This window comes from Gekko japonicus, unplaced genomic scaffold (genome assembly GCF_001447785.1).
Source record: "Gekko japonicus isolate JY-2015 unplaced genomic scaffold, Gekko_japonicus_V1.1 scaffold3308, whole genome shotgun sequence".
In the NCBI taxonomy this organism is placed as follows: domain Eukaryota; kingdom Metazoa; phylum Chordata; class Lepidosauria; order Squamata; family Gekkonidae; genus Gekko; species Gekko japonicus.
In genome coordinates this window covers 103,609-114,711 of record NW_015173780.1, presented here as the reverse complement: position 1 = coordinate 114,711, position 11,103 = coordinate 103,609, and the positions used below count along the sequence as shown (strand labels likewise).

The 11,103-nt window shown below is 41.0% G+C and overlaps 1 protein-coding gene across 1 annotated transcript in view; it reads right to left on the bottom strand.

Moving 5' to 3' along the window:
• The window catches only part of LOC107120766 (low-density lipoprotein receptor-related protein 1B-like), a gene marked incomplete at both ends in the record, with an annotated part of 57,748 nt that extends 48,968 nt beyond the window's left edge, over window positions 1-8,780 (bottom strand). The window contains 2 exons of the mRNA XM_015423533.1: window positions 5,401-5,572; window positions 8,558-8,780. Coding sequence (XP_015279019.1) covers window positions 5,401-5,572; window positions 8,558-8,780 — 395 coding nt within the window. The remainder of the gene's footprint in view (window positions 1-5,400; window positions 5,573-8,557) is intronic.
• Between the last annotated feature and the right edge of the window lie 2,323 nt (window positions 8,781-11,103).

Genomic DNA, 11,103 nt, shown 5'->3' with positions numbered 1-11,103 from the left:
TGGCAAGCTGTGCTGGCGATGACTCACCTACTCTCCCATTGGAAACTCTCCCATTCTTACACTCCCACTTTTGATGCCTTGCACCTTGGGAGTTGTAGTTCTCAGCTGGCCTTACTGCAATCATAACAAAGGGAATTAGAACTACAGCTCCCAAGTTGAAAGTCCCAGGAGACCATGGGGCATTAGGAGGGAGTCAGTTAAACTGTTAATCAGTTAAAGTGTTAAACAGGAAGCAGTTTCGGAATTGAAAGGAAGCAGCTTTGGAATTGGAAGGCTTGGACATCTCTCTGAATTACAACTGATCTCCAGACTACAGAGATCAGTCCCCATGGAGAAAATGGTTGGTTTGGAGGGTGAGCGCTAAAACATTATACCTAACTGAAGTCTTTCAACAAACCTGGCCCTCCCCTTAGTATTGCCAACCTCCAGGCAGCACTTGGAGATCTCCAAGATCAGTTCTTTTGGACAAAAAGGCTGCTTTGGGCAGTGGACTTTATGGCATTATACCCTGCTGAGGTTCCTCCCCACCCCAACCCTGCCCTGCCCAGGTTCTACCCCTCAAAGCTACAGGTATTTTCCAACCCAGAGTTGGCAGCCCTCATCAAAGAAGGGCATTTATGTTAGCCAGATTTAACATATTGCCATCGGCCATCTTCTCTGGAAGATGCCAAAATATCCCTTATGAACTTAGACAATGCCCTTGTAGTCAGTGTGCCATTGAATCCGTTTCCCACATTCTTTTAAATTGTCCATTTTATACTAAGACCCGGGATAAATCTCTGGACACCCTTCTTTTTACATGGCGTGGACTCCCTGAGAGTGTCAAAGTCCAGTTGCTACTCTTGGGGCAAAACTCTTCTATAACTTTTAATGTTGCCTGTTTTCTTCAATCTGCAATTCAAATCAGAGAAACTATAAACTGGATTTTTTCCCTTGCCATTTGTTTGTTTGTATGACAGTCACATTTTTGAGGTATTCCTAAATTTTAATGTACTTTTATCTCTGATATGCCAATAAACGTCTGTCTGTCTACAAGTTGGCCTGCATCTGTGGCCCATGGAATAAAGGCAGCATTGCTCTCTGGAATGCAGAGCTCATGAAGTGGAAGCATGAGGTCTGCAAAGAAGTGCAGAGGCTTCAGGCCAGCAGTCATTGCCAGAGGGAACAGTGGATGGAAGAAGCTGAGGAGGAGAGGGAGGAGGAGGAGGAGGAGCTGCAGCCGAGTACCTCTGCCTCAAAGATTCTAACCAGACAGAAGCCCCAGTACTGGTTGTCAGTGGTGAAGTGGGAGGTCAGCAGCAGTGGTGGGAAAGCCAGACATGCCAATGGGGAGGTTTCAGCAGAGGTGATGGTGAGGGAGTACCTTACTGAGTTCCCTGAGCCCACCAATGCTGATTCTCCTCAAATACTGGTCACGCAAGGCCATCATCTGGGATGACCTCTCTTGTGTGGCCATGAATCTCTTCTCCTGCCCTCCTACCAGCATCCAGAGTGAGCAGGTATTCTCCCACCTCAGAGGCATTATCAGCCCGCACCGCTCCCATCTGGACACCTCCAAGGTGGACAAATTGGCTTTCCTGAAGGTCAACCTCCCCCTGCTGGGCCACCCTGCTCTGGACCTGGGGGAGTAAGTTCCAAAGCTCCTGTTGTCCCCCCACATGTCCCCCCATCCCTTCCCCTCTGGGTGATCTGGCATGAGACCTGTGGGTTGTGCCCAGCATTCCCTCTAAGCTTGAGTTAGTGTGAGCTAGCTCACAGTTCTTTAGCCTCCATCTCACACATTTTTGTCTTAGCTCAGAAAGGATGGCTCCAGAGCAAACTAATTTATGCAATAGCCAAATGACAGAAAAAATCCATTAACAACCAGTTACTGAAAAAGAATGCAAAGGCAGTTTGAAAAGGGTCTGGATCTTTATAATTTTTTTCAATACATAAAACAGCTCACAAAGTAAAGGAATAAGAATGTATCTAGCCATATTAACCCACATTCTGCACAGAAAATCCTAACAAGCAACAGACATCATTCTACAGTAAAAATAACTGGGCCAAATGTAGCAAACAGTATGGCAGTATAGACCATGACTACAAAAAAATACAACAGAAGACACAACATAATAATGTAGCATCAGCTCTCAAAACTCCAAATTTCTAATGGAAGGGGTAAGAGGTCAGTTTATAGTACTGCACTTCTTTAAAGTATTTTCTATGTGCTGACACTTCTGTGATCAGTGATCTAAACTATGGGGTGTGTGGATGTTCTCTCATCCAATATACAACAAGCTGAGGTAAGTCAGTGCTTCAGAATGCCTAGTACAAAAATAGTCCTTCCATACAAATGATGTACCCACAAGTCCACATTGTTCTTAATGTGCTATTTCTCATGTCATATAATTGACAATAGTTCTTGGGATTTTGCTTCTGCAAGCAATAGCAGAGGGCCATTTTAAGGGATAAACCAGTTGAGATGGCAAATGTGAAGATAACACAGAAAGTGTAAAGGTGCCAGAAACAGAACCAACTACAACAATCAGAACCAACAACTCGCTTCTTCAGAAGGAAAGTTTATTGATACAGTATTGGCAGAGTATCTCTACTTCAGGTTCTGTGATAAGACTAAAGCAAAAGGTGCGGGTGAATGGATATACAATGTTCAAAGAGGGTCACTGGGTGGCATAGAGCCAATCAGGGCAATAGAAAGGGCCCGCCAAAATGTAAAGGTCCCATTTCCCAGAGATTGTGTTACAGCTAGGCACTCAAGGTTGTGGTAAGAAATATTGAAAGATGGAAGTGTTTGGGTTTAAAATGAACAAAATAGTTGATACAGAATCCACATATGTATATCTGTCTTGCAAACAAACAGGCTTGACCTTTTCTCACTGAAGATGTAACACATTCCATGCCCAGCCCAGGTGTGACTCTCACGATAAGCATCTGGTCAGGCAAACAAGTTTGAGATGTGACAGATCCCCCCAAATTGCCCAGGCCATAAAATGCATGACCATTTGTGCAGCTGGGACTTTCAAATCCACATTGAAAATTCCATGGGAAAACAGAAGTTCAAACAAACCCCATACCTTAGAGAATACCTTTGAAGTAGCAATCTGGTCGCTTCAAAGAACCTGTGGCCCGAATGGTGGGAACCACAAACTCATCCCAGTGTGAACTTTTGGTATAAGGAAGGGATTTTACAATCCCTACTTCTAGGAAATAATTTGTAATAAGCAATTTCCACTTCTAGATGTTAACTGTGATACAATCGTTAAGGGACTTCTTTGATGTTGGGTTTAAATATTGGTCAGAGCCCACAGATTTCAGCTGACTCCAAAGGAGACAGCCAGGGAGATCTCTTGATGCGCTTGCATGGGGTGGGAAAAACTTTGCTTTGCATGTTTATTTTTCTGTGTGTATTATATCAAATGTTTAGGAATTAGAACTCTGAATGTTTTGCTATAATAAAGATTAGTTTATTTTAGTGATTTCCAAGCTTGCACATCTGCCTTTGGTATGGGGCGACACTCAGGAGACACACACGAACTGAGGGGGGAGTGTGGGTGACATGGGCAGACAATGTGCAGACACACACCCACACCTCCAAAAATCTCACAACAAAGGTCAGGCACATAAAACAAATAGATAAGGGAGTATCAATAAGACAGCATGAGAAATGAAATGAAACATTCCAAGTGGTTTCCCCCTCCATACCAGCTGCTATGGCAGTGAGGTGACAGAAAGGTGCAGCCAGCTCTTCTTTACCATTCATAACATTTAGCAAAATGTGTGTTATAACATCATAGTGTTCTGAAATCTCTGGCTGCCAAACCAAATAACTGGCTGCTGAAGGCAGGAAAGGAGAAGAAACAATGCCAAAAAGTCAGAACTCAAGAGACATTCTAGTAGATGATACCGTGAGGGTGGGGAATGCACATTTAAAAATCCATAAGCTTGCAGAGATAACACAACACTGATTTTCACGCACAGCTATAAGGTACTGAAAAAACAACTCCTCACAGTGTGCATGTTACAGAAGGTAACACTTATCCTTATGTTCACTGCTTTTGCATATTATATATTAAAAGAAATTATGATGACGATGATGACGATGACACAAGACAGTATTCCTGTGACTGTATTCCTACTATAAGATGATTTGGAAGAATTATTTTATTTATTAAGACATTATATTCTATCCTTCCCACTAAACTAAACTAAACTAAAACCACCCTTAAACTAAAGCCAGTCATAATTCAATAAAAGAAAATTTATTCCATCCTTGTGGATATTCATGTCAATGGGTTTGTCACCTATCCCAGAAGACTGGGATAGAGGTATAGGTAGGTTCTCTGTTTCATGATTAGATGGGAATTAAAATTAGACACAAACTGATTTGGAGGTAATTCTGCAATGTCTGCACTGAAAATAGGATAAATACTTGATTTTTTGTTTTGTAAAATGTGTTTCAAAAATTACAGATGTGAAGCAGGAAAGCAACTCATAGAATTCTGTGACGACAACAATGTATTAATTGGGAACACATGTTGCAGGCAACCAAACAGATGATTGCATACATGGACATCACCAGATGGCCAATATAGAAATCAAATTGATTACATAATTGGAAGCAGAAGATGGAGAAGTTCTAATCACTCTGTAAAACAATACCAGTAGCTGATTGTGGTACAGACCATGAATTATTACTACTGAAAGTTAGAATAAACTGAAGAAAAACACTGAAATATTCACAAAATACAATCCAAAAACATTCCTGAAGAGTTTAAAGACCATGTAAAGAACAGATGTGTATTACTAAAGTTCAAGTAAACAGGAACCGGAAAAACCATAGGCTCAAACCAGAGATATTATCAAGGAAGAATGTACAAATACTCTTCCTGTAGCCAAAAGAAATGAAAAGCCTTAATAAATGACAATTGAAACTCTTAACACTGCCAAAGATAGAAAAGAAGCAAAAGTTAAAGTAGATGGAAATAGAATTATAAATTCAAATGCAGCATTCCAGCAACTGGTATGTAGAGACAAGTAGAACTATTATAATAACCTGTGTAAAGAAATAGAAGAGAACAACAAAAAAGGAAGAACAAGAGATCTGTTCCATGATATCCAAGAAATCAATGGGAAAGTTTAAGCACAGTTAGGCATGCTGAAAGATCAGTACAGAAATACAGTAACTGAACAGGACAAATAAAGAAAAGATGGAACAATACCCTGAAGAACTATACAGATGAAAGATTCCTTCAAAGAAATCAATAAAAATCTTAGTTTTCACTAAATGCCTAGGAGAGCTAAATTGTCTCAACATGACAGCTAAAATTTAAAAGCAGTTGGCTGGTGTCATGGGTTACCATGACATCCTTAGATACTGAATAAAGGAAGCAGGGGACTCACCTGTTGGTTGGATTCTCTTGTGGAACACATGGACCTCTCTGGCATTTTGAAGCCTAGTTAAGAGCTGTGTATCTGTACCATTGAACCTGTTTATTTTCATGATGCTGAAGTTATCTAAATTGGTTGCATACAAATAGTTTTCAAATATAGTTAACCCATACAGATGTCTAACCTGAGAAGGAGAAAAGACATAATTACTGCTTTTAATCACAATTTGCTACAATCAAGGCTACACACAGAAATGAATAATGGTAGTCATATTTAGAAACAATGGAGTCATATTTATAAAAAACATATTAAGACTCAATCCACTATGGGATTACTTTACAATGCGATTTTTTTTAAAAAATAATAATAATAACTTAGTACAGTAGAAGACAGCTTTGGGGAAGTAGAACCTATGAAACACGGCAGTGCTTTTTTCATGCAAAGTAAACACTCCAACAGTGACCAATATTAAACAGTTGGAAGAAAACTGCTCCTAGCCAGTGCCAGACGTTCATTAGAAGGAGGCAATGCAGAACAGTGATCCAGCTATCTGATGCAATGGCCTAATAAGAAATGTGTCCCTCTCACCTGACACCTGCAGTGAGATCTGCAAAATCCAGAGGTACCAAAGTCAGCATCCAATGACAGATTAAGCCAATTTCTTTGGTGATCTGGTTCTTTGTAGAGATGTCATCCTGCTCCTATGGTCATATGACTGAATAGCCTCCCTCCCCCAAATGTCCTACATATAGAAATGGAGCACTTCAAGGGGAATGGTCTGAGGTTAGACCTTTCACTATTGTGCTAGTTTTCTACATAACAAGGATATTTCAAAAGAGTGACCACATCAAATATATTAACACTAGCCCAGGGTGCATAACTGAAATAGGACAAACACAAAGTGACTCTACTATGTAATTTTATTATTTCTGATCATATAGATTTGCCTTCTAAGAATAAGTGAGGATCAGAAGCATAAATTGCTTGTACTTCTCCACTGGCTCATCCCAACAGATATCACCTCTAATATCACCTCCACTGGCTCATCCCAACAGATATCCCTCTAATTATATATATTAAAAGCTGTATCTTGAAAACATGGATGCATATAACCTGTTCAGCTTTAATGGTGATTTTGACATATTTAGTATATACAAAGTATTGTGTTATTTCAGATGAAACTGTTTTTTTCTATAAAGGTAAAGTAAAGGTTCCCTTGCTCGAAAGCCAGTCGAGTCCGACTCTAGGGTTGTGATGCTCATCTCCGTTTCAAAGCCGAAGAGCCCGCGCTGTCCGAAGACGTTTCTGTGGTCATGTGGCCGGCATGACTAAACACCAAGGCACACGGAACGCTGTTACCTTCCCACCGAAGTGGTACTTATTTATCTACTTGCAATTTCTTGCTTTCGAACTACTAGGTTGGCAGGAGCTGGAACTAGAGATGGGAGCTCACTCCATCATGCGGCACCCCTGGGTCTCGAACAGCTGAACTACTGACCTTCCACAGCCTGCAGTTCAGCGTCTTAGCCACTTGAGCCACCGCAGCTCTATACCTGAATCATAATTCTTATGATAAAAAGGTACAAAATAACTGTTTATTTGCTCTCCCATCTACAGCTATACAATCCTATAGGTAAGGATAGAAAAAGTCCCTCTAATTAATCTGAATAACTATCTTGCAGGTTCCTACATGTAGTAGAAATTATGATTCCCCACCTCAATCCCAGCTTCCCAAAAGGAGCTTTTCAAGCTACTGCATCATCACCCAGCAGAACCTGAGAAGTGTTCGAACACAATGAACAGAGCTGCTGCATAGGAAGAAAGGGGGGGGGGAGCCAAACCCCTGGTGAGTGTGCACAGACTCTTGGCATACAACCAAACGGTGTTCTTTGATTGATACCTACTGCTGTTTCAGTCTGGGATTTAACCTTAGATAATACCCCCCCCCATCTCTGTTCATTTCATAAACTATATTAACTCGGTGTTTTGACTGTTTCTGCACTTATGCTGCGAACGGGAAAATAACGATTTCAAACAGTACCTTTCATTAGTTTTATGTCTATGCTAGTTCTGATCTTTGGTCAGCCAACGTTGAATTCATTGTGAACTGACTTTGAATGCCACCATAAAAGCTGAAAATCATACTTCATTCAGACACACCCTCAAATCTCATTTGAGGCTCTGCTACAGTTAGAAGTCAGAGCAGCCTGACTGAACACTGCCACTCACTGCCACAGCTTCAAATGTGATCAAGCAAATATAAGCGTTCCTTTGTGTAAAAAAACCCAAAAAACCCTCTCCTAGTGCTTTTTTGTATAGTAGTATTGAAGGCCTGTCAGAAGTATAGATTTGCATGAGAGCACTGCTCAAAAGCTTCAGTGGATGCTCACTTTGGAAATTAGTTCACACCATTAGATATTTGGAATTTGAACGGATAAGCCACATGGGGTCCAAGAGAAAAAAGCCAACTGCTTGTTCACACATTTGGGCTGTACCTTATGCCCCTTCACTTCTCATGCTGCCAGGGGTTGTTTCGTAGAAAAAGAGCTAGGGGGACTCATTAGCATAACTCATTAGCATATGCCACACCCCCTGACATCACCGGAAGTGTGTCATAAGGCCACACACCCCGCCCCCAACAGTCCTGGCCGCCGCCGGCCTTGCAGCTCCACTGCCGAGCCCCATGAGGGGCCTGGCAGTTGACCTGCAAGGCCGGCGGGAGTGCAAGGAAGCCCCGCGAAGGCCCTCCCTGGCCCCAGGCAGGCAGGGGTGGGGAGAGGCAGGGAGGAAGCAACTTACCCTCCCTCTTCTCCTGCCTCTTCCTGGCTGAATGAGGGCCGGAAGCGGGGATGCCGGAAGCAGGGGGCAGGGCTTCGTCATGTGCCCCACCCCCGTACCTCACCCGGGGGAACTGCAATCCCCCGCGATCCCCCCCAAAATGACCTCTGCATGCTGCAATACAGTTCTCTTGTATATTTCAATTTATAAAATATTTTTCAATTCATTGCAATATATTTATTTCAATATATTTCAATTTATAACTCTTTCAGTTTATAAAATATAAAAAAGGCATGCAGTGAGTACATTCACTGTCACTAAGAATAATTAAGGCTATGAATGTTCACATGGACATGGAGATGCAAGGAAATGTTATAAATAGAACATTTACCTGTCGGCCTTCTGCTATTGTATGTCTGTTATGTCCTTGATAGTCAACAACTCCTACCAAGTCCAGATAGATATCTACCCAGTAAACATATTTACTGACTAGGTCCAGTGCAAGGGCAGTTGGCTGCTCAATGTGAGACACTACTATCCTTGTTCTGTTCATCCCATCCATGTCACATCTCTCAACTTTTGCCACAGTCCCATAGTCTGTAAAGAAGAGTTTCCTGTGAAAAAGAAATAAAATATGTCTTTACAGTTTGGCATGATATACAACAAAGCCATAAGAAGCAATCTGGGGGGGGGGAGGGTTTTAATTCTTGTTACATGCACATCAAATTCCAGCCAATTCAATCTGTTGGAGTCAAAGCAACCAAGACTCTTGTGGTGAGTATAGATTAACATATTTATTCTTTTTTTCATATCCCACATTCTGATACCCAAATTATCTATGTAAAGTAGCATAGGTCGGTGGCTCAATAAATTTGCTGGTCTTTATGGTATCACATGAGTCTTTGTGGTTGTTACACTACAGTAACTGAGAAACCTGAAATACTAACACTTGCTTAAAATGTGTTCCAGTTTGGTGTAGTGGTTAAGTGCGCGGACTCTAATCTGGGGGAACCGGGTTTGATTCCCCACTCCTCCACTTGCACCTCCTGATGTGACCTTGGGTCAGTCACAAGCTCTGGCACAGCTGTCCTTGAAAAAGAGCAGTTTGTGTCAGAGTTCTCTCAGCCCCACCCACCTCACAGGGTGTCTGTTGTGGGGAGGGGAAGGGAGAGGAGTTTGTAAGCCGCTCTGAGACTCCAAGTGAAGGGCGGGGTATAAATCCAATCTCCTCCTCCTCCTCCTCCTCCTCCTCCTCCTCCTCCTTTAATTAAAATATTTACAGCCCACCTTTTCTGGCCAGTCCAAACCATGATCATACAACCAGCAAATACAAGTTAAAAATATAATGCAAAAAGAGAAGACCAATTGGGTTTCAAACAACACAAACCAATACCCACTGTTGCTCATCTGATAAAATCTTAACTTCGGAGATGCAACCTTCAGAGAAAGCTCATTAGAACAGTCTTGCAAGATTCTCTGGAAGGCTATCAGAGTTAGTGCCTTCCAGGCTGGCTCTGACAGACTGTTCCACAAAACAGGAATAGTTATGGGGGGAGTTGAGAAAGAATGGACCATGTGAAAGGGATGAAAAATGAGAGCAGGAATTGCTGTGATTATTATATTTGGTTTGGGTTTGATACAAGATTTTTCCACAGGTGTTTTCCTCCAAATGGAATGATGGCATGTAATAATGACAAATGTATGCCTTGCATTAATTCATTTCATTTGTATACCATTCTTCCTCTAAGGACAGTGAATGTAAGGTTATACAATTTTCTACACAATACCATGAACCAAGTTAAGTTGAATGACAGTGAGTTGCCTAAGGGCACACAGAAAGCTCAGAAGGACTTTCCATCCTTAGGCACAGCTCTATATTGTACGCATTACAGCTGCAGAATTATATATACACACAATTAATTTATTATGATCGTGGACCAGCAGAATTATACACACACACATACACACACTAACACAGAATGGGAATGCAACAATGTTGTTGATAGGGAAGAAAGCATTTATTCAGTTTACTACATAGACAAGAAGGAATATCTCATACCCAAGACACACGTGTTATTTCGGACTAATTCTAGATGATAATTGCTATTTTTCTTATATCACATGCATTCAGGCTAAAAGAATTAATTTATTGTGGTGTGAAGCTAGTTATCAGTAGAGCAGAGTAGCAGATCTGAGAGGCAATTAAGCAACTGGAAAAGTAAATGTGAGCTATTGACAAATACTGCATGCAGACGTAATCCGGAGTTCATGACTATCTCATCTATCCTACAACATAACATCTCACAGACGGCAAACTATTGACATATTAGTCTTAACCATTTTGAAAGACACCCCCAACCCCCCTCCCGCTAAGCTCTAAAGAAGCTACAGCACATTTATCTCTCCATAGATTTGACTCACTGATTCATTTAGTGTAAAACTAACAGGAATCTATCAAATGTACCTCCAAAGCTTCTAAGCCTGATATTTGATTAACAACTACTAGGTTTAGTAAACACAAATCAATTTCAATTAACCCGACAATATTGTAACGAGATTACTTTCTCATGAGACTAAATTACATTTGTAAATAGAAGACCATCTTGCCATGACTTTAACACTAAAAAGAATGATCCGATTTCAAGAAAATTGGTGTTTTCATATCTCCTGTGAGATGGCTTCCCGCTATTCGTAAAAGGGCTGCCAAATACTTGCATTAGTAGAGAAAATCTAAGATAATGATCATTAAGATTTTTGTTTGTTTGTTTTAAGATATAAGCCTTAGCGAACTCAAAATACTGTGTCACCCACTAAGGGTAGGGTTACTAGGCCTCAGGCTTTGGCACTGAAACTTTTAATTAATATCATTTTATAGTCTTTTAGCCTGAGAAATATTTAACATTCTTTTTAAGATGCTCCATCTTTTGCATTATTTTA